The 24,673-nt window shown below is 41.9% G+C and overlaps 1 protein-coding gene across 3 annotated transcripts in view; it reads left to right on the top strand.

The window, feature by feature from the left end:
• ARHGAP27 (Rho GTPase activating protein 27) overlaps window positions 1-24,673 on the top strand; it is a 76,550-nt gene that overhangs the window by 32,352 nt on the left and 19,525 nt on the right. For 2 of the 3 annotated variants that reach the window (XM_089532084.1, XM_089532086.1), the window contains 4 exons: window positions 14,833-15,276; window positions 17,404-17,598; window positions 20,514-20,627; window positions 22,448-22,515. In XM_089532084.1, coding sequence (XP_089388210.1) covers window positions 14,833-15,276; window positions 17,404-17,598; window positions 20,514-20,627; window positions 22,448-22,515 — 821 coding nt within the window. Of the gene's footprint in view, window positions 1-3,227; window positions 3,305-14,832; window positions 15,277-17,403; window positions 17,599-20,513; window positions 20,628-22,447; window positions 22,516-24,673 lie in introns of those variants that run through there. The other variant, XM_089532085.1, reaches the window with a different exon arrangement.

The following is a 24,673-nucleotide window of genomic DNA, read 5'->3' on the forward strand; positions in this document are numbered from 1 at the left end:
TGTGCTATTGAAAGAGGTCAATGGGGGGTTTGACATCATGAGCTACCACAGTGGGTGACACCAACACTAGTGACGCCACCACTGTTTGAATGTACTTTGAATATATTTGTATCATCGACTCCATCTTTATTCGAGTGCTGACACATGTGAGCAAGCAAACTCATAGAGATGTGCATAGAAGTGTGAATAACAAGCCCGGAATGCATGAGTGAGATTATTCGCATAGTCACACTAAAAACATGTGAATAACCCCTTTGATACCACTTCAGTTGCTGTGACCAGTTACGTCCCTAGGGTTGGTGTCACCCAGTGCAGTCACTCATGGCGTCACCCCCCTCACTGACTTCCTGCTCCCATTTCAGACCATATAGAATCCTTAGTAAAAAAAAATTGCACTAACGTTACTTATAAATCATAATTCCCATATGTCACTGAATGTAATGCTAATAGTTGTGACATAAACAACTAGCAAAATTTGAATTATACCTTCAAATTACAATATTATATGCATAACCTAAATGTATTTACATATACATAGTGAAGATTTGGTTAAAACGTAATGTTTTTAAATAAAAGTTTTAAAGAATAATTTTTAAAAATTCAATTCTTAAAAAATGTAAAAAATTTAAATTTTGAAATTTGAATTTTAAAAAATCCTGAGCCCCCCCCCCTTTCTTCTCCCACTGATGTTCACCTCACTCCCACCATCTCTTAAAGCATTTTAAAGAGACACAGGCACATTTCACAATGTTTCTGCCAAAATACAAGTGTTTGAGCAGAAATGGTGTCATTCCGGCTTAGGGAGCCACCTGGTGCGGTCCGCACCCCGCTAATGATGTGACTGGCAGTGGCTGCATCCTATGGAATCCTGGGATTTTCAATTTATTGTTGTTAACTGCCTTCAAGTTTACTTTGACTTACGGTGACTCTTTGAATGAGATACCTCCAAGTCACCCTATCATCAACAGACCTGCTCAGGTCTCGCAGACTCAGGACTGTGGATTCATTGTTTTAAGGAGTATTCAGAATTCTCATCTAGAGATCTCTAATGCTTCCCAAACAACAAAATCCAGGAATTCTGTAGGATGTAGCCATGTATCAAAGTGCTATAACTGTCTAGTGTGAAAGAGACCTGAACTGCAGCGTCTGCAGCTACCTAACCAAATTAAAGGAGGTTGTTGAGGTGACCAGCCAGAAGTCTGGCATATTTTGGTCAGGGTGCAAGGTGCAAGGGAAGGCAATGGCAAACCTCCTTTGAACACACCTTGCAAAGAAAAGCCCATGATTCATCTTAGGGTCACCATAAGTCTGAAACAACTTGAAGGCACATAACACACACACACACACATCAAAATCTGGATATTTGAGTGGGGAAATGTTTGTGTTCTCTAAGGCTCCCCAGCTAGTTTGCTCAGCCAAGGGCTACTGTTATTGAGCCTTCAATTAAAGTGACTCTAGCACTCTTAAAATCCAGGAGTTCTTTAGTTAGTGCTGCAGGCATTTGTTTGATAGTCATTTTATAGTTCAATTTCTTGCTCATACTGCTTGACCAGCCACACCCAGTGTGATCTAACACTTCTGTGGGGTATCTGCAACCAGATGAAGGTCAGATGAAAGGCTATATTCAGTACACTGGCTATTCAGTAAAGGTCTTTTTCTGTTGTTGTTGTGAGCCTTCAAGTTGCCTCTGACTTATGAAGACCCTAATCTATCATGGGGTTCTCTTAGCAAGATTTGTTCAGGGAATGTTTGCTGTTGCCTTCCTCCGAGTCTGAGAGAATGTGACTTGTCCAAGATCACCGAATGGGTTTCCATGGCCAAGTGGGGACTTGAATGCTGGTCTCCATAGTTGTACTCCAGTGCTCAAACCACTATACCATACTGGCTCTCTCTTTTTCTGTTCCTAGCACATAAATATTTTATATGCTATTCTGTGAATTGCAAAAGGGTGACTCACTTCAAAGTTTTTATATTGTTCCATTCTCCGTTTCCATGCTGGGAAGTTGTTTTTACTGTTGTTGTGCTATAGATACCTTCTCCAAGTTGATTCCTTACAGGTGTGTTGGGCTGTAAGACCCAACATTTGCAGCTGGCTGTAGTCCAATAACATCTGTAAGGCCCCACATTGGTAAAAGTCTGATGGCTCTATGACAGAGCATCATCGTACCAATAGCATTCTGGTTCTGAGGTTGCCACCTCTATCCCTGATAAAAATGGAAGGGCACAGTTTTGTTTTGGTTTTTGAGATTTTCTCAGAAGGGACAAATATACCAAAAGCAGCTTTTGCAATATAAAACAGACAAATGTCCATTTTGCAATGAAAAAAGAAAACAGCATTTGGAAAAAGACTATCTTCTGCATCCCCCCACCTTCCTCCCCCCCCCCGAAAATGAGCACTCTCTTTGCTCTGAACCTGGCACCACTAATAATTTGATCTGGACTGTCACATCCTTGCTAGGACTTTTAAAGAGCCATTATCCTGGGAATAAACAGTTACAAATCATTCACAGGATTTCCCCATGAATGATTTGTTGCTGTTTATTGCCTATTTATTCCCGCAATAATGGCACTTTAATTGCAATTGTCTGTGAAAATGTTAATTGCGATCTCACGATTTTCATGTGATAAAGTCCTTAGAGTCGAAAGAGACCACGAACCTGTCAGCTTGTGTGGGTTGCATTTGCACCATCAGTGAAATACTGCAGCCCTTTGGCAGTGTAATGGACTACAAACTCTACCATCCCCAGCCAGTATGGCTGTTGTTCTAACTGGGAATGCTGGGGGTTGCAATCCATTTGGAGAGCCCTGGGGTGGAGAAGGCTGATTTCAGCTTTAGGCATGTGGCTTTAGGACACATGCAATTTAGGCATGTGGCTTTCGGTTTTTAGGCCTCGCCCTGCCTCTTTTTAGACTCTGTACGTCTTCCACAAGAGCAGAAGGTGGAGGCCTTCACGAGTTAGTAGCAAACTGTCAAAAGAGGGTGTTCAGTAGGGCCCAACACCCTTGTTGGCACAGCAACCACTCCATCCCACAAACCCCAACAGGAAGCATGCAACAGGCGAACGACCAGGTTCTTGTTTTGCACAGTGTGTTGCGTTGCTCCTTGTCTCTTCATTGGCCCGTGGTTGAGAAAGCGGCTCTTCTCTCCACCCACAAACACACACCAGCTCAGCCATTTTCCTCCATGTAACACGCTGCGTCTTTGCTCGTGAAAAACCATTTGGGGTTCATATCAGCAATGGGTGACTGGGCTCACAAATCGCTTCGCTGGCATACGTTGCCTCGCCTATCTACATTTTCCAAGGTATGGGGCTATGGGAAGGGTCATGTGTTGCTTAATGTGTCAGAATGCTGCCAAAGCTTGCTGTCAGCCTATCCAGAACTTGTCTCAAATGCTTGGGATCAAAGCAGAAATGTGGGAATAGATCAGGGCCTCTGGGCATATATAAGGTTTGCATGTTCTCTTTTTCTCTGCTGTTAACAATATTTGGTCAATAATAATCTGGAAATAGCAATACATGGCTTCTACGTAAGTATTCTTGGTTTCTCTTGCATTATTTTTTTAAAATTCATCATTTTGGCATGGGGAAAAGTGGCCAAAAGTTTGGTTAAAAGACATTGCATTACCTTTGGAAGTCGGAAAAGGTGGACCAAGGTCCAATGTTATAAGGAAATCCTAGTGAGATAGTAAAGATAATCATAATCAGCTATGATTTGTAAAGACTCAGCTTCTGAAGAAGAGGATTTCATCCCTGAAACACGATGAGCCTTTTATTGATTCAATTAAAAAAAAAATTCCTCATAGCAGCAGATTCTGGTCTGCCTTTACCAAGGACTCTTTTTCCCTCCGGTGTTTACTCCTGTGCAAAGTACCTAGAGCTTACTAGGGAATTTATAAAGTGTTTCCACCATTCCACATTTCCCGACAGGGCTCCTCTGTCCTGTGCCATGATAGCCAGATAGTCAGTTGTTGTGGTTAGTCTACCAAACTCTGCAGGAAGCACAGGAGCCCTGTAGTTAGAAAGAAAGGTGAAGGGGAGCAGGTGACCATGCTGGCTAGTGAACTATGGGACCTCCTCCGAGCTCTGACAGGTCAAACCAGTTCAGGATCTTGCTTTCCAAGGTGCCAACTAGGTGTCCCTGGGAAGCCCACAAGCCAGGCATTAAGATGGTGGTGTTCCCCAGGTCCTCATATTTGATGGAATATTGTCTTTGAACTGGGAGGTTCCATGTAGCCATTTAGACCAGTAGCCAACTGGGAGATATGTAGCCATACAACATTGTGTATTCCTGCATGACAGGGGGTTGGACTGGATGGCCCTTGAGATCTCTTACAACCATATCATTCTGTGAACATCTCAGTGTGATCAAGATAGCTAAAAGTTGTTATTGATGAAGAGGAGAGGCTAGAGCAGTTTGATTTTGCCTGAACCTACTGGGAAGGACAACATTTTGTCTCTCCTTCTCCCCCTTCTGAGTTAACTGAGCACAAACTACTTCAGCATTTTTAACTCAGTTTGCAGCCATTGAAGTAAGCTGAAGACACAAGGAGAAAGTGGGAGGAGGAGAGAGAAGCTTGACATTTTAAAAGCAGCTGAAAAAGTGGGATGGCAGAGCATTAACTGGGACTGTCCCTGCCAAATCAGGACTGTTGGAGGGTATGCAGCCATTCCAGGAATGAAATGCAGCAGCGTATAATGCCACTAACATAGGTCATGTTGCACAGTACTTCTACCCAACCAAGCTAACTAACACATGAAGTAGAAAATGCTACAGGTGTCTCCCATTGCTCCTAGGAGTAAAAAGGCAACAATAATGCATGAAACAATTTGCCTCTCTTTCATGACATTCAAAATCTGATGCCTAAGGAAGTTGCCTCATCCTGCCTAATGGTAGGCCTGGCCCGGAGAGCTATTAAGAGTTATCCTCCATGAATTTGTCTGATTCCTTTTAAAACCTATTTAAACGGCACTTATGTTATCCTGTGATAGCCAATTCCATGTGCGAATTGTGTGCATTGCAAAAATGTTTGTTATTTTCTCTTTTATGTGTGCAGAAATTCAACTTTCCAACAACTCTGTATACAAGAAAAATGTGTAAGCTGTTGCAACAAATGCAGTTACAGTATTCGTTCCCCACCCATGTCCCGAATTGCTTTTATGAGATAGCGTATTTCTAAATAGTGGCTACTATAGGTTGAAACAGGGGTGCTTCCAAAATGTTTATAATGGGAGAGATCCTGCACATGCCACCCCAGATTGGCTGCTAAGCCTTAAACTTGAAAGAGCTATACTGTATATGTTGGATAGAAAGGAGTTTTGCTATATATGTTGTCCCTCGCCCCATCACTGTATCACTGTGTCTTGGAAAGTGTCTGCTGTTGAAATTCTCCCATTTCTGCTGCATTTAGATGTAGAAAATTCCTTTGAGGATCTGAGGCATTCTTATGAGATTTACGGCTTTTCCCCTCTATTTTTGGCTTATTATGTCTCTTCCTCCTCCCTGTCTTTGCCTAGCTGGGACAGGAAAGGGAAGTAAACAACAAAGGCCTAAATTTAGTTGGAGACACGAAGGTGGAAGTTGTAGAGCTGAGCTGAAATGTATCAGAAGAGGGTTTTTTTCTGACATAATTTCTGAATAAGTTTTTTACTCTTTGTATATGTTCACAAATGTTTTCTCCACTTTGTTTGTTCTGGTCATCATTTCTTCTACCCCATAAATGTCCCAGAATGATACTAGATGAAGAGTACTGTGAGAGATGTAAAATTGTGGCTAGGATGCTATGCTCCCTAGAAATGGTTTTTTGTGGGTTATTTTGGATATGTGGCCGTGTTCTGGAAGAGTTTATTCCTGATGTTTCACCAGCATCAGTGGCTAGCAGCTTCAGCCACAGATGCTGGCAAAATCTCAGGAATAAACTCTTCCAGAACACAGCCACATAGCCAAAATAACCCACAAAAAACTATGGATGCCAGCCATGCAAGCCTTCAACTTCACACTCCCTGGAAATTATTTGAGAGCCCCAATTTCACTTCTGGGAAAGAGGGTGGGAAATTTTGGGAAAACGTTTTACTTGGGTCTAGAAAGAATCAGAGTTTTATTGCAATATATGTTTCAGAGGGTATGCCCCCCCCCCCAAAAAAAAAATAGCTATGCTTTCTACTGGACCAAACATTCAGATATCAATGCAGGCTTGTTCCAGGCTGTGGCATTCCCATTCTCCAAACTCTGGTCAGGGTTTTACACCTTCCTCCCATTAATATATAAAGCTTTTCCTAGTTGTCTCTGAATATAGTTTACTGTGATGTCCAAATTGGATGAACTATGACTTGCACTTGATTTCAAACCATTATTTCAAACCATGGTCTGAAATGGCTTTCAAGGCATTTGTCTGAAGGTAATTTGATTTAGGACAAACCATACTTTTTGTACTATGCTTTGTGAATGTATAGAGGTTTTAGCCACTGTCTTGTTCTTAAGCAGGAGAAAAACAGAATTTATATACCAGCCAGTATAAGACAGTAAGGGCTGTTCGACAGTGGAACACACTCCCTTGGAGTGTAGTGGAGTCCCCTTCCCTGGAGGTCTTTAAACAGAGGCTGGATGGTCATCTGCCAGGGATGTTTTGATTGAGAGTTCCTGCATGGCAGGGGTTGGACTGGATGGTCTCTTCCAACTCTACGATTCTATGATATTGGGAGGAAATCTGACTACTGAAGGAAGAGGGATGACTTGAGAAGGTGAAAACCATTTTATTCTGCCACTAATGAACAGGTGATTTATTATTATTCATAAGTCACTGAGGAAGACAAATTATGTTGAAACACATTTGCCTTGGAACAGAACATCTCATGTAAAGCTGTTTCAGATAGTTATACTGTCTCCTTTGTTGCTACTGGTATATGAGGTAAATCATATTTCTATCAAGAGCCAGTGTGGTGTAGTGGTTTGAGCATTGGACTATGACTGTGGAGATTATGGCTCAAATCCCTGCTCAGCCATGGGTCACTGCATGACCTTGGGCAAGTCACATACTCTCAGCCTCAGGGGAAGGCAAAGGCAAAGATTCTCTGAACAATCTTGCCAAGAAAACCTCATCATAGGGGTCACCTTAGGATCACCATAAGTTGGAGATGACTTGAAGGCACGCAACAACAATATTTATATCGGGTAATGGGTAAGTGCTTTGCATTAGTGGTTTTTTTAATGTATATCTGTTCCACTTGTAGAAAACTATTTTAGATTTATGTTGGTAAAAACAGTTTTTTCCCCATTTCACTGATAAACATTATTTAAACCATCAGTCCATATTGTATGTTATACATTTACTGTCTCCTTACTTTGTTTTGTTCAACTAGTGACAGATTGCTGACCTGGATAGATCCTTAGCCTGATCCAGCAGTGCTACATCTATGTGCTTATGACTGTTTACAGTTCTTTGTATTCATCATTTCCAGGTTTCTGAAATATTGCAAAAAGAGATTTGCACTCCTTCTGTCAACATTAAGAGCAGATTTAGGGGGCAGAGCTGAGAACAGTAGCTTGCCTAAAAGCTATCTATCAAACTCATGGGCAAGAAGAGATTTGACTCAATTACAGCTTTGCCCTTGGGCCAAATACCCTTCTCTTCCCCACTACTCCTAATCTGAGCCTCCAGACTGCTTCTGAGCTACACTGCTCCCTGCTTTCTCTTTGGCCTTTTGGTATTATTTCCTTCTCCACCTGTGCTATCTACAACTGATGGAGAAAGAACCTTACAGAAGTTGGGGAAAGAGAATTCCTGTAATATCAACCCAATAGCCTTTTGACTAAAGAAATGTGGATCGCATCAGCAAGGAGTCTCTTTGGCTTAAATTCTCTGTTTCACCAACTCTCATTTAACTCCTTTTAAGCTGCAAATAATCACAGACTCGGAAAGCCATGGAGCCCACCACCCTGCTCTGACTCTGAAAGGGTCTCTAACGGGTTGTTCCCACTTAAGATTTGAAACGATTTAAAATACGTTTTTAATAAAATCGATTCAAAATAACACTGTTCTTATCCCGCTATCCGAATCGCTTTTTTCATCGTTCCCATCTGGTTGTTTAAATCGAAGTTTTTACCTGCAAGCGTTCCTACTTGGCATGAAATCGGTGTTTAAATAAAGCGATTCTTCTCCTCCATACCTTATTTGGAGCTGTCAATCAATAGTACGTCAGAATGACGTAACGTTAATCCGGAATATTTGGAAGCGATTTATCTTTTGGCATCGTTTCCATTTCATTGACAGCCAGGGAGAATCCCTTCAGAGAGCACAGAGATCAATGGGAGAGGCTTCTGGCAAAGCGAAGCTCTTTCCAGAGGAACTATGGGATAGGTTTTGGAGGGCAGCATCCTGTCTCCCAAGACAGCCAGGGAGAATCCCTTCAGAGAGCACAGAGATCAATGAAGGAGGCTGCTGGAAAAGCAGGGAGGGAGCACTCTTCCCAAAGATTCTCTTTCCAGGGTTGGAGGAGAAGGCAGATTCCATTTGAGAAATGGAGGGAGAAAGGCTCTATTCCCCCCCCCCATTGATCAGAGCCCTTCCCTGCCTGGGTGAGATCAGATGCCTCCTCGCGAGGAGCCTTCCCTTCCCTGTCTGGGCGAGATCAGATGCCTCCTCGCGAGGAGGCTTCCCTTCCCTGCCTGGGCGAGATCAGATGCCTCCTCGCGAGGAGCCTTCCCTTCCCTGCCTGGGCGAGATCAGATGCCTCCTCGCGAGGAGGCTTCCCTTCCCTGCCTGGGCGAGATCAGATGCCTCCTCGCGAGGAGGCTTCCCTTCCCTGCCTGGGCGAGATCAGATGCCTCCTCGCGAGGAGCCTTCCCTTCCCTGTCTGGGCGAGATCAGTGCCCAAGCGGGCAGGGAATGCCTCTTTGAGAGGAGCCTTCCCTTCCTGCCTCTCCTCCGTTAGAAATGGGCTCTCCCCACACAGAGGGGAGGTTGCAATCCACCGGGGGAAGCCTTGTACTCCTTTGGCAGATGCAGGCGCTTGAGCAGCCGAGACTTCAGGCGCTTAAAGCGCTGAAGAGATTAAGCGCCTGTAAACCATTAAAATAAAAAATAAAAATAATCCTTATCTCTTATTGAAAGACCACAGCGGACAAAGGGGTGAGGGAAGCAAAAATGGCGACAGCCAGACGGATGGGGACAGAAAGGGCAACTCCCCCAAGGACAGCCCCATCGCACTCCGCTCCTCCCATTCATCTAACGCAATTTCAAAGGCTGTCGTTCCTATTTAAATGCTCCGGTTCCTAAATCGAATCAATGGAAAAACGTAGGTCAGACTCTAGTGTTTTTTTAACACGCGTTAAATGAGGAAAACTCGAATCAAAATTTTATTCCGCTCTACAATTTGATTTGTAGTGGAGACGATTGCGGGTTGCTCTAGAACCGTTCTAGGTTTAAATCGGATCCTAATAGGAACGCCACTCCTTGGATTCGATTCAGAACGCGGGGTTTCACCTAGTGAGAACAACCCCTTTCTTGGTGCTCTTTCCTCTTCTCGAAACTGAGTTGCACAACCTGGAATCTATTTGTGTCTTTAACTCCTAGTAATTGCATGTGTCCAAGAATAAAGCTGACACTTCCCCATTTGGAGTCATTCTGCGCCACTCCGTCTGTATGCATATCTGTGTTGTAACATCTTTGCATCTTATTCTATGTGCAAACACACCCGGCAGACTCAAGGATGTCTACCTGCTGACTGTGCAAATACTGCTGTTGGAAAATCTGTGCTTTAGCTCCTAAACTTTGGCCACACTCTGACCTTTTAGCCCTCTTATAGATCCTCTTTCTGATCCGTACTTTTCTAGTGTCCTCAGACTATGTTTTTAAACTGGCATATTGAATTTTGTTAACTTTGCCCCACCCCATTCACTACTAGGCTTTTCTGTTCTGAAGACTTCTCTACCCTAATGAGTCTTGTGTGTATGTCAAGTCACTTGTTGACTGAATGGCGGCCCCATAAATTTCATATGGTTTGCTTAGGCAAGGAATAATCAGAGGTTGTTTTGCCAGTACCTTCCTCTGAAATGTAGCCTACAGCTCCTGGTGTTTGTTGGCAGTCTGCTATCCAAGTACAGTAATAACTAGAGTTGACCCTTCTTAGCTTCCAGGTCTTGCTTGTCATTAATGTATATGTTTATGGGCAGGATTTTTATGTTAATATATACCCAGCTAGCCATCTATCAACATGACTCTGTGTAAATACTGCTTAACAATAATTAGTCCTGGAATAGTAATTAATAGGGTGGTCACACAGACTAAGACTTGGGACTTTAAATCTGACCAGCATGCTTTCTGTCTTCTGCCATGGTCCCAATTTTTATTGACTGGATTTCAGTAAAGCTTATTTCTAGATAGTTTGTGGTTTTATATTGCTAGCCACAGGACAAAGAAGAGAAAGTATTCTGAAAATGCATGCACATAGGATTTTGCATGTACCCAGTCAGATGTTTGTGCTTCTTCTGAACTGTGAGAAATATGAGAGAAAAACTTAAAAGCCATTTCCTTTGGATATGAGACAGAATGGAAAACATCAAGGCTTGCTTGTAATATTTGTTTTCTTTTCAAATATATTAGGAAGGCAAATATGTCCCTATTTTTGTATTTATTTCATTTCTTTCCCTGTCTCCTATGTCCCTTTCAGTCAAGCAGCTCAGATCTATATGGTCCTTCTGCCCTTTTTATTCTCACACTAATACACCCTTAAACTGCCCCGATTTGGCAGGGACAGTCCTGTTTTATCCTCTGACATCCTGCTTTGTCAGCAGCTTTTAAAATATCTAATTTTTTTTACCTTCTCCCACTTTCCCCATTTGTCCTCAGCTTACTTCTGTTGCTGCAAATTGATTTCCAAGTGAAAAAGTAGGTAAGGTTGGGAGATAGTGTCTGGTCCAACAAATGCTCAGTCTGGCCCAGTCTGGATCAGTCTTGGTCACTGGGCCTCAATTTGAACCCACTCAGTCCAGTGCTCTAACTATGACGTCCCCAGAACTGCATTTGTAGTTTAGCTAACAAACACTACAATTTGCAGCTTTTCTTCTCTCTGTTCTTGTTTCATTCAATCCAGAAAGCTCCTTTTTCACTCTTGCAGGCAGACTGAGCATGGTCTCTCATGCACTATTCCACTCTCCCTGTGTTGGGGGGAGAATTTTTCTTCTGGGTAACTCTGATTAGGCTTTAAGAAATACAAATATTATTTTTAGGAGGGGTATAAACTAGTAAAACTGGTAGGCTATCCCAAGCTTCTTGCTGTTGTTGTATGGCTTCAAGTCATTTCTGACTTATGGCAATCCTAAGGCAACCCTGTCATGGGGCAGATTTATGCTGGCAGATTTCTTCAGAGGGGGTTTGCCATTGTCATTCTCTGAAGCTGAGAGAGTGTGACTTGTCCAAGGTCACCAAGTGAGTTTACATGATGGAACTGGGATTCAAACCCCCCCCAAAGGCTTATTTGTTGTTGTTGTGTACATTCAAGTAATTGCTGACTTATGGCGACCCTAAGGCCAACCTATCATGGGATTTTCTTGACAAGATTTATTCAGAGGAGGTTTGTCATTGCCTTCCCCTTGAGGCTAAGAGACCGTGACTTGCCCAAAGTCATCCAGTGGGTTTCATGGCGAAGCAGGGAATTGAACCCTGGTCTCCAGAGTCATAGTCCAACATTCAAACCACTAACCAAGCTGTCTCCTAAAGGCTTATTTAGTTCATCTTATTCCAAAAACACGGAAACCTACGTAAATATCTGAGCACTGAAAAGAAACTTAAGACTGTTGTCTCTTCTACTTTGTTTTTACGTGATACTGTATTTACCCAAGCTTTCTTTCGTCACTGTGGTTTTATATGTGTAGAGTTGATTGATGACAACCAACTGGAAAAACTGGCCTGAGCTGCTCCTATGTCTCTTAACAGCAGCTGGATCTGCAGAAACCAGCAAATGAAGCTGTCCATGGCATGGGCAAAAAAAAAAAAAAGAGCATTGATGTCATGGGAGAAACCAGAGGGGAACTGCAAGCTTGCTTTCTGGGCACACTTATTATCATTGTAAAGCAGGGATGGGGAATGTGCAGTCATCAGGATATTGTTGAACTATGCTGACTAGGACTGATGGGAGTTGTGGTGCAACAATCTCTGAAGGGCCAGATCATCTCCATCCCTGATTAAAATACCATATATATTCGACTATAAGTCGATCTCATATATAAGTCGAGAGCAAGTTTGGGGGCCAAAATTATGGATTTTGATATGACCTGAGGATAAGTCCAGGGTAAAATTTATGGAAATGTAACAAAGGATCTAAAGGATGAAGCAAAGGAAAACAGTGCCAAAGAACTTGAAAAATTCCAGCAGGCATAACTGTTGGTGCTCATACTAAAGGCTGGATGAGAGAATTGATGGGAGTCAGTGCTTCCATGACAGATTATGTTCTTGTATTTTACCAGGCGATAGTTCTTTTTTTAAGAGTTAAAGTGCAGTACTCACATTGACCTCAAAAAACTGGGTCGACTTATCCACAGGTCAATTTTTAGACTAACATTTCTAGACTTATACGTGAGTATATACAGTATTGATGAGATTGGGGGGTAAGTCCCAGAACCTAATTTCTAGTGTCTGATCTTTGGAATACAGGCAACAGCAGTAAAGAGAACCCCCAAGATAGCATAAGCACAATCTGAACTAGAACCTGCCTGTCAGAACCAGTTTTTATAAGTACAGTAAGAAGCTTTATCCTGGGAATATGTCAGAGCAGAGCCTCTGAAGATGTACTGAAAGGCTCTGCCTTATTTTTTGTCTCTGGGTTGCTGGAGCCAGCTGCTTCTCACCTGCACATGGATAACTTTGGCAGTGTGTTGGAGCCTAGTACTTTCTCTTTCTGAGAAATAGGTTTACACATTACGTACCCCTTTTCTTGCTTGAATGGCTAGGTCATCGTTCCTTATCTGTTAAAATGGGAGTGCTTGAAAGTGGTGGGGTGATGGAATAATCTGTTTCAGGGATCACTGCCTTTAGGCCTTTGTGATAAGCTTTATCTTTATTATTTTAAAAAAAAACTTTATTTTTCCCCACTTCATAATAAAGCCAGGGAAATAAAATAAAATCTTTAAAACATTTGTTGTCATATGCCTCCAAGTCTTCCAAGTTATGGCAACCCCATGGTGTTCCTATGGGGTTTTCTGAGGCTGAGAATGTGTGACTTGCCCAAGGTCGGTTTCCATGACTGAGTGGAGATCTGAACCCTAGTCTAAGAGACTTACCAAGAAAACATGATGATAGGTTACCATCAGGGTCACCCTAACTCATAAATGACTTGAAGGCAAACAAGAACAACTCCAGAGTCATAGTCCAACACTCAAGAGTACTAGCACTGCCCTTTAAACAGGAGAGACGCAACAGAGCTGCATTGATCCACAGTAGGGAACAAACAGCTTACAGGTTCTGGTGAAAATGTGTGATGGATATGTCACCTTTTAAAGCAGTACTTTAAAGGACTGAAGCCACATTTTTAAAAAAAAGAGTCCTAGCCTGATCAATCTTTCCTCTGAGCAGAACAGGCCTCCCATTAAGCAAAGGGAGGTGGACATCACATGTGGAGAATCCCAAGAGGCTCAGAGGAGCAAAATTATGTATATACCAAGGGCACATTTGTACTAGTCAATTATAGTGCCATGATTCTATCCTATGTAATGCTGGGATTTATAGTGTTTATTGTTGTTGTGTGCCTTGAGGTCATTCCCAACTTATGGCAACCCCAAGGCGAAACTTTCAAAGGGTTTTCTTGGCATTTTTTTTTTCCAGCAGAGGTTTGCCCCATTGCCTTCCCCTGAGGCTGAAAGAATGTAACTAGACCAATGGGTTTCCATGGCCGAGCTGGAATCCAAACCCTGGTCTCCAGAGTCATAGTGCAACGCTCAAACCACTAGGCCACAGTGGCTCTGATTTACTATTTAGGGAGCAGTATTTAGAATTCTCAGCTAGAGAGTTCTAGTCTAGTACCCCATCAAACTACAATTCCCCCAGGATTCTTTGGGATGCATCCATGAGAGTTAAAGTTGAATCATAGCACTGTAATTATGTAGTATGAATGGGCTTCATGTGACCTGCCGCACATTGCTGCGAAAGCTAAGTGGTTTCTGTCAATCGAAGTACCGTCTGTTGTGACATCTTTACTTCATACAGCAAAATGTTTTGGACTTGTTGATTTTGGGGGATTGTGCTATTAAAGCACGGTAGGGGAAGTGTGCCCTCCACCCGTATATGACTCCGTAAGATAGATTTTGTAGTCTTCAAGGTCCTAAAAAAAATTTAAAACCTTTTTTGTCCTCCAGTGGCCTGGAGAGAGGCTAACAATGAGAGAAGAGAGGTTTAGGGTCTTGGAAAAGATGGAGGTGGTGAAGTACTACTGACCAAACCTCAGAGATTTTTCTACATCTCTGTATTATAGGTCTTGGGGAAACTTTGTCCTCCAAATATTTTGGATTTAATTCCCAGATGTCCCGGCCACCATGGCCCATGATCCAGGGATTGTGGCAGCTGTAGTCCAAAATGTCTGTAGGGCCAAAAAATCCTTCGCAAAAAAATCTTTCAATCTGGAGCACACCTTGCAGCAACCTAATAATTTAGTTTCTAAAGGTGGGGAAAATTGGGAAGCATATTCCAAATACTTTGCACTACATACCCACACTCCACTATCATCATCTGCTGCTGGCTGAGACAGGTGGGAGTTGTCCCAAACAGCTGGAAAGCCAAAGGTTTCCTCTTCCTGTATGGTTATGATGTACCTAAATGACCTCTTTTCTTTATTGGTTCCATAGCCATATGAAGAAGCAGACACAGATCCCGTGTATGTGAATCTACAGGAGCTTAGCTTGGAACGGAGTGCTGCTACACCCAGCCATGCTGAATCCACACCCAACCCACACATCACCAGTCCCCTGACCAACTGGGAGACCCACACAGACACAGAAAGTGGTTGCTTGTTCTATTACAACCCAGCGACTGGCCAAACGACGTGGGAATCTCCTTTTGAGGCCTCTGTGAACAGTACAAGTCCCACCCAAGCTCTCTCACCTTTGCTTGCTCCCAGCCCTGCCACACCTGCAGAGTGGGGCCAATATGTAGATGAAGCCAGCGGACAAGTGTTCTTCTATAACACAGCGACAGGCGAGTCATCGTGGGATGCACCCCGAGTGAACGAAACACCTGACTATCCAGAGATGCAGCCTGCGTTTCCCCCCTACAGCCCTGCAGATCGGAGGGTAAAGGAAGGGCAGCGGTTTACTGAGTACTGGAGTGAGGGGCTAAATCTTGGGGGAGTAGATGGTCCATGGAGGGCTTGTCCAGTCGGGGGGACTGAGGATGAGATAGGGGACCCTTTCACACTAGCAACAGCAATAGCATTTACATTTCTGTTCCGCTTCATAGTGAACTAGGCACTCTCTAAGCAGTTTACAACATGTAAGCCAATTGCCCCCAACAAGCTGGGTACTCATTTTACCAACCTACAAAAGGATGGAAGGCTGAGTCAACCTTAAACCCAGGGATCAAACTCACAACATTCTGGCTGCAGTATCAGCACTTAACCACTGAGTCACCAGGGCTATGATCCCATTTTCATTGATGGGGCTCCATTCTATGGACTCCTGGGATTTGGAGTTTGGTGAAGCACTTAATTCACTTTGGCTGAGAATTCTTAATACCTCTTCCTAAACTGTAAATCCCAAATTGCCATAGAAATGTTGCCATGTCAGCTAAAGTAGAACCTTGGCACTGTACAGTTGGCTCTTGTTATCCACAGATTATGTATTAATAGATTCCACTACCCACAACTTGAAAATACTCCCCCCAATAAATTATTATTATTAATATTATTATTATTATAGTTCATTTTAAAGCACTGTAAATCCCAAAAGCAAACCTAGATGTTGCCATTTTTATAAGGGACACCAATTTACTAAGCTATTGTATGTAATGGGACTTGAGCATCCACAGATTTTGGTATCCACAAGGGGTCCTGGAACCAAACCCCAGTAGATGCCAATGGCCCACTGTAACTATATAGTGCAAAAGGACCCAAAAGGTTGGATGATGTAACGTTGCAGCCTAAGAGGAAAGTTTTGGGCCAATGAGATCCGATTTGCCATATTCAAGATCAGTAACAATTTTTCCTTCATGCCCATATTGTGAAGAAGGCACCATATTCTTGGGGAGGAAGTGGTTTGACTCTATTGCATGATTTCTCTTTTAATGCCTTGCTTTGGAAATACCATTTAGCAACACATTCCGAACTTAAAAAAGTTTTTGCTGCAGCACAGACAAATATGCTGGGAGATACTAAAAAGAACAAGACTGGCTTCTCACCACCACTAAATAACAGTCAGGAGACACTAGGCCAGGGGTGAGAGTCCTGGAGCCAGTTAGTTGATGTTGGACTGCAATTCACAGCAGCCCTAGCCAGAAAAGCCAATGGATGCTGGGAGATATAATCCAATAACAATTGGAAAGCCACATGATCCCCACCTCTGACTCTAGATCTCTAGATCTTTGGGATTAGAGGGAAAAGGCCTTCATTGTGGGGGCAGATGTAGTTCTTATGATTCAGGTGACCAGAAATATGTTTTTTCTCTACAGAAACAAACTTCTTGCCCCTTATAGGTGCGTATGCACCATGATTAAGTTGGTATCACAACCATAAAGAACATCTGCTTCTGCATTATATGTTTTTTTAAAAAAAAATACATATTGCTTATGTTTACCTACTGCATATAAAAACCCAGGAGAAACATTTCACTTTAAAGTGTGGGTTGATATCTTGTTTACAACTTTCCTTTTCTGGTGGATTAAATTTCTGGGCAAGGTCCCCCCGTCACCCATCTCTTGACAGAATCTGGCAGACCTGCCGGTAGATTGCCAATTTGTTTTGAGAGAAAGGTATGTAAAGTCCATAGACTGGTAATTCCTGTTTTAGAGAACAGGGCCTTGCCATGTGCCTGTGATTTGAATTTTATGATTTGATTTGGGGTCTGATGGACACCATCATAATCCAAATTCTGAGTCTTAGAATAAGAACAGTAGGCGTCCATATTATAAGTCTGGAAGTTTCACTAGGCAATGTCTCTTGGAGTATTAATCTGTAACCTTTCCAGGTAGCTTTTTTTGTTCTATATTTTTGCAGGAGGAAGGAGTTCCTCCAGATGTTGACAATGTAGTACTCCTTCATGCCTCACCATTGATTACAGTGCATGGGAATGGGAGTCCAAAAACAACTGATGGACCTCAGGTTCCCCATCTCTGTTCTAAGGAAATTAACCCTCCCTCATTTTTTAAGAGAAGTGTGTGTGTGTATATGTATGTCTTTGTAACTGATCTCTGTTTGAAACCATCAGCCCCCAACTCCAGAAACTGACTACCCCAACCTTTCTCCTGATGAACTTGAACACTACCCAGAAGAAGATTACTCCCCGGTTGGCTCTTACAAGCAGTTGGATTATCCCAGTGTTCCCCCAGCATTCCAAGAGTGGGCCTCCTATGGCAACCAGGAGGGGCCGGTGTTCGATGGCAACCATTATGGGACAGACATGGTAAGGAAAAATGAGAAAGGTTATGGAGCAGTGCATAGGGAGCGACCGTAATTATACCAGTTCTCCCATGAGGCAGGGTGAAACATTCTGGTGGCATATTTTTTCTTGTTGTGTGCCTTCAATGGGATTTTATTGGCAGGATTTGTTCAGGGTGTGTGTGTGTCTTTGCCTCCCTCTGTGGCTGAGAGAGTGTGACCTGCCTAAGATCACTGAGTGGGTTTTCATGGCCGAGCAGGTAATTAGACCTTGGTCTCCTGAGTTGTAGTACAAAACTCAAACCAATAATTAAGCTGGCTCCTAAAGACTTATTTAGTCCATCTTAACCCCAAAACATGGAAATCTGCATAAATATCTGGGCATTGGAAAGAATTTTAGGACTGCTGTCTCTTCTACTGCTGTCCAACCTTCAAACCACTACACCATGCTGACATATGTAAGCAACATTAAATTATCTCAAAGCCACATCTACTTAAGCCATTCCAGTTATTCTGTCCAAAGTTTCCAAATGACATTTTTCTTTTTCTCCCTGCTTCCCAAAGTTTAATTTTTCTTTGGATGAGAGATTGTGAGGTGCATGAAATCACAAACGGGTGTTAGGTCCAAACAATATTCCACAAGCTGCAATTGTGTGATTGCTTTTTGTTTAATAAATAGGATCCCTAGTGAAATCTTTTTACCGACAGTACGCATTGAACATGGAGTGGAAGTAAGCACTTAAAAACAGTGCTAATCTGTGAAACAGCTGTACCTCCAATCTGGTGGTCTCTGTGAAGTTCTGGTTATACCTGGCACCAGTGTAAGTAAGGACTTTGTCCTGTCCTATTGCCAACTAGATACTCTTGTAGTTACATGTCAGATATTATTCATCTACCTTCTCCCCAAGCTTTCTAATGCATAGCATTTCTGGAGGCTAAAAGCATGATACAAAAATAACACTTTATTAACTGAAATTGAACATAATGTAACAGAGTAATAGTACATTAAAACACATTTCCTCTATCTCACTATCATCTCCTAGCTAACTCAGACTTTCTCTAACTCTCCTAACCACTCCAGCTCCTAAAGTCTGCTCACTAACTAAACCTTACAGACTACTCATTCTAACTAAACTTGGCATACTCTTCTCTTCTTTTCTCCACACCGTCATATTCCAGCCTTATTCAAATCCCCTCAAGACACTCCACGTATCACTACTCATTCCAATATTCCATTCTCTCATCCCCTTCTGCCAGATCCTTACCTTACTACCTCTGATAAATGAAATACATTTTTACTTGAACAGACTGTAACATCACAGTCTCTATATATAGTACACTACAAATCCCATCCCCAAAACAATGGAAATTATAGACCAATAAATCTGAAGAGTGCCAAACTTTGGGAGGCTGCTGTAAAGCATAACCTCGTTCTCCGATGAATGCCAGCAGCATTCAATGATTTTTCTTCCCTTGTTAGTGGTGTTCCAGACAGCTCCCCAAATGCTTTCCTCTCTGCTTTAAAAACCAGTGGAAACACTGGTTTGAGTCCCACTCTTACTTACAGGTATGTTTTGGCTAGTAGTAGTCATCAATTTTGGTGAGGAAACCCCTGCATCTTTGGACCACTAATGACCTTTCAGGAAACCTCAGTAGATAGTCACTGAACACTAGCTAGTGATCATGTACCTAAAAGACAACAATAGGATATTTGACACTTCTTTTGATTTTAGAAGGCTTCTATACTTTAGAGTTGTGTGTGGCACAGAAACTCAAAGTGAAGATTCTTCTTCTTGGTTTTGGGTTTAAGCCTTGAGGGAAAGTGTAGCTTAATATGCTTTAAAATTGTGTCTTAGGCGGGTTATAGACCGCCGCTTTGAGGCAGTCTGCCGCCGCCGCCGCCGTTTGCTCCGTAAGGGAGCCGTCGCAGCCAAACCGCGCGGCTCCGTTACGGAGCAAAAAAGAAGCTCCAAAATGGAGCTTCTTCTTGCGGCGCCCTAATGACGTCGCAAGGCGCCAGGGGCGCATTCGTGACATCATTAGCGCCGCAACACGTTCGGATGCATAGCGTCCGATACGTAAAGATGGCGGCGCCCGTATGAACAGGTCGCCGCCATCTTGTACGTATTCTATACATACTAGGGTTAGGGGGTGCAGAAGCACCGCCCCTTCCTAACCCTAGTACGTATAGAATACGTACTAAATGGCGGTCTGTAACCCGCCTCAATCACTGTATTTGGGGGCTGTTTAAAAGTCACATGGGCCTATCCATCTGATGGAAGAATGTCCTCTTAGGATAAAGTAAACAAGTTACCTACATCACCACTTCTGTGGGGTATAGGTTATAATGCTGTAACACCAATGGGGGTTAGGTCCAAACAATATTCCCATAAGATGCAATTGTATGGTTGCTTTTTGTTTAATAAATAGGGTCCCTAGTGAAATCTTACCAACAATACACATTGAACATGGAGTGGAAGTAAGCACTGAAAAACAGTGCTAGTCTGTGAAACAGCTGTGTGCAATTGTGTGATTGCTTTTTGTTTAATAAATAGGGTCCCTAGTACCAATGTGTTCTATTGGTAAAAAAAAAATTTTTTTTACCAATAGTACTATTTTTACCAATAGTACACATTGAACTTGGAGTGGAAGTAAGCACTTAAAAACAGAGATCCATATTCTAGTTCCCACTCAACCATGAAACTCATTGAGTAATCTTGGGCCAGTCTCTTTTTCGATGTGTTCTACCTTCCAGGATTTTAGTAGGAATACAGTGTGGAGGAAGTGAGATATGTATGTCACCTTGAGTTCACTGAAGGAAAGATGGGAGATTATTGTGTTAAATGAATAGATAGAAATTCACATTAGTACATATGGGACCAATTAGCAGCCCTGGTGCCCTCCAAGTTTGTTCTGTGCTGATCAAATACTGTTATCCAGGTGAATGTGTCTGGACATCATCACAGTACCAGCAGTGGGTCTAGCCTGGACAACAGTCCTTTTGGGAACTGGTCATCCAGCCCTGGAGCTTTTTCCGGTGCAAAGGAAGAGCAGGTAAGTGACTACTTGAGTTATCTTGGACTGATGTGGGAGAATCTGAACCAGAACTTCCATGTCCCCACCAAAATAGGAAAACAAATAAACATTCTGGTCCCTGATACATGTAAAGCTACAGGGGAGATGGAAGATGAAGAGATGGTGTACAGAAGTGAACACAAGACTAGTTCCTGCCATTTATCAGGCATCCAACAAACAGCTCACAGTTCTTCCATTTCCCTTTTTTCTTTTTCTTTTGACTGGTAACTGGAAGACTGGGCATCACATCTAAAGAGCTTGGGCTTGACCTAACTGATGACCAATACAACAACAATAATTACTACTACTACTACAATACTACTAAAACTATCACCATCACCAAAGGGGAAACATTATGAAATACTGAGTTAAGGCAATATTGAGATATTGAGAAATATTGAGATTGAAATTGAAGTTCAGCACCTCTGGAAAAGGAAAAGAAAAAACTGTGTATCCATTGGTGATAGGTGCTCTGGGAACAATTCCAAACAGACTGACAAAACATCAGAATGCAGTTATCATAGATAAACACACATTAGCCCCATTAAAAAAGTGACACTACTTGGAACATGTTACATTATCCATTATCCAATGACATCTCTCTGACACCCAGATTCTTGCATACAGTCCAAATTCCCAAAGGTTCAAAATGGCAGTCAGTAACACCTAGTAGACTGGAATGGGGATGGGGAGGATGGTGATAATAAAGATTATAATGATAATTACCAGCACCAGAACCACCATTGCCCCATCAGTGTATATAATGCTTCACAGGATAAGCATCCTAACTTGAGGTGGTGGTGGTGGTGGTATGACTTCAAGTCATTTCTGATTTACAGTGACTGTAAGGCAAACATATCATGGGGTTTTCTTGAAACAATATGTTCACAGGAGGTTTGCCTTTGCCTTCTAAGGCTGAGAGAGTGTGACTTGCTCATTGTCACCCACTGGCTGCTTTATCACACTAGAGGGCAAACAGGATTTAAACAAGAGCTAAACAGGAAATGCCTGATGTTTATCACATGACATTTCCTGTTTAACTCTCGTTTAACTCTCATTTAAATCCTGTTTGCCCCCTAGTGTGATAAAGCAGTGGATTTCCAGGGCTGAGCAAGGATTCATACCCTGGTCTCCAAAGCTGTAATCCAATGCCAAATCACTACACCATGCTAGCTTTCTCCCCTAACTTGACAGGCTCCATTTTAGTATGTCTCCTAAGTGTAGACACATCTGGGAGAATTAAAAGGGAGTCAACAATAAACTGGAAGAATGCACACAAAGGCAGTTTATTTATTCAGGTGTTTGTTAGTGGCATCACTAGGGTTGGCATCACCTGGTGCATTAACTCATGATGTCACTCCCTCCATTGACCTCCTCCCATGCCACACCATAGTTTTTTGTACTAATGTTACTTGTAAATTGTATTTTCCGTATAACATTGAATGTAATGGCAATAGTTATGATATGAACAACTACCAAAAGGAAAATTATACCTTTAAATTCCAATCTCATATACATATGCAGTTGGAATGGAAGGAGGGTCTTTAATCTGCTTCTGAGGCTAAGCATGATGGAGCTGTGCCTGACTCTTCTCTCCCTTCTTAAATTCTTTCCATCTCAAATATGAAGAAATTGTCAAATTTTCCTAATTCTTATCAAAATCAAAAATTTTACCCATCCTTGCTTAGTAGGAAGTTTCCACTGGGGACAGGGGTGCTTGCAGCAGTTAGGAATGTGAGATATCCTACAACAAGCAGGACTGCTTCAAAGTAATCTTTTGCTTCTTTTCTTCCCACCAGTTAAAAACTCTTGAAAAGGCTGGGATGCTGCATCGGACAAAAACAGCTGATAAAGGGAAACGTCTGAGGTAAAGCAGACTTGCTGCTTGTGTGTTCTAGGACTGTCTCCCAGTCTCTCCTGCATAGTTCTCTATGAAGCCTAGGGCTCTTACATCTAATTTAAACTATTCTTAATGAAAATACATAAAAAGAAAGAGGATGGTTTTGTAAATGATAAAAATGACTTGCATGGGTTTTGATCTGGCTTTCCTACAGAAAGTTAAAAATATAGCAGTGCTTCAGGGGTGAGGTCAGGCGGCTGGGGTAGTGTGAATGAAGGTGACAGCATTCAACTAAGCTTTGCTCTATATCCACCGGAAAATGGCTTTTATGAACAAATAAATTAAGCAGAGCTACTAAAATACTTTAGTAAGTAGCTACCTAAAGAATGAGTCACAGTATGATCAGCCTAGACTGAAACAATCAGTTCAAATGGGGACTTTTCAAAGAAGCTTCACAAAACTATTGTGGGCAAAAGTTGGGTAAAATTTGGCCAAAAACTTTAAACAAATTAGGTAGGAATAGAAAGTTATGATATGATATTGTCACCTTGAGTTTCAGTCTTGCGGAAGAAAGGGGGAGATATATAAAGTGATTGATGTGATCTCGAAACAGAAAGTGAGCGATCAGAAACAGAAAGCATGAATACCTGACCTCATTGTATTATGTATCAACCTAACTCTGTGAAGCAGCAAACTTTATACTATAATAAGCCTTTTAGTGTTTCACACTGCTATATGTCCCAGATAACCTTTTGGATTAGATGCTATAAAATGGTATAAAAAACAGCTAGACGAGGGAGAGAAGAAATGAGAAAAAGATAGCTGAATGGAGAAGTCTTGATGACCTTAAGACTGACCATGCAGACATCATTCCCCTATCTTCTCTATCTCCCCAAATCCATCTGCTTTTTGTAACATCTTGTCTGATGAAGAAATCTGGAAAACTTGCACACAATCTGTATTTGGTTAGTCTTGGTAAAGTAATGTGGATTTTGGCATTTTCTATTTCAGTGTAAATCAGAACTTGCTGTTGTGTCCAATCTGGCCAATTTGTACTGAAGCAATGACTCGTTCAAACTGAAACACATGCAAGCTTTTAGGAGTTTTGACAGTACCAGAATGCGATAGCATTGAACCATGGCAGTTAAAGTGGTGTCAGACTGGATTATTTCTGCAGTGGGGATGTAGCTTTAGAAAGGGAATTTTCCTTTAAGGAAATCTCTCTACAGAGACATAGGCCTCTTGCCAGCAGTCTTTTCTGCACCCAGTTAAGATTCTTTTGTTCTCTTGGGCCTTCTGAGATCTTCTTATATTTTTCAATCTCTTTAACATTTGGGTGATTTTTAACTCTTGGATACATAGGTTGGTTTTTGGCTTCACATTTTGGCCTGCAGTTTTGTTGGCCTTTGATTTAGTGCATGCTTTAGATGTACTGCTTTCCTAAAACAATAGAAGCAATTGTTTTCCCAACATGCTGAGAATTCCTCCTCTCTTTTCTTTCACTCCTTTTATTTGTTATTGTGTGCCCTCAAGTCATTTCAGACTTGTGGGCAACCCTTAGGTTACTCTGTGTTTAAAGGGGGGTTGCCTTTTGTCTTTCTCCTTGTATAAGAGCCATTTATTATAGAAATTGGTGAGTTAGGGATCCTCTGGGAGATTCCTTGCTGGTATCATAACTCTTTCTTTGAAGGAAGGCAGTGGTGATTAGTGATACTAATCTCCTGGATTCCAAGCACCTTAACTTTTTTGCTTTCCTCCTTTCTTCAAAGATTGATCATCATTGTGTTTCCTGTCTTCTGTTTAAACTTACTCTTCCTGCCATTAATTCCAGTTGCTACATAAACATTCCATTCCATTTGTGCCATTCTCCTATCCCTGCAAAACTTGGATTGTGGTGATATTCTCATTTTCAACACAATTCAGATGCCATCTAAAAGACTGAACTGCTTTTCCTCACTGCGTTTACTTACTGCTAGTAATAAAGTGGTATTTTTCCTTTGCCCAAGAAATTATGATTTCCAAAGAATAATATGTTAAGTAATAATAATATAAATAATAAATAATTGATTGATTTATAGCCTGCCCAATCACGAGGAATCTGGGTGGGTTACAACAATAAAAATACATTGAATTACAATAAAATTCAAAATTAATCCCTTCCCAACCCCCCTTCCCAATGCTGAAA

This window comes from Sceloporus occidentalis, unplaced genomic scaffold, assembly GCF_023333645.1.
Source record: "Sceloporus occidentalis isolate IW3139 unplaced genomic scaffold, rSceOcc1.0.p SCAF_7, whole genome shotgun sequence".
In the NCBI taxonomy this organism is placed as follows: Eukaryota; Metazoa; Chordata; class Lepidosauria; order Squamata; family Phrynosomatidae; genus Sceloporus; species Sceloporus occidentalis.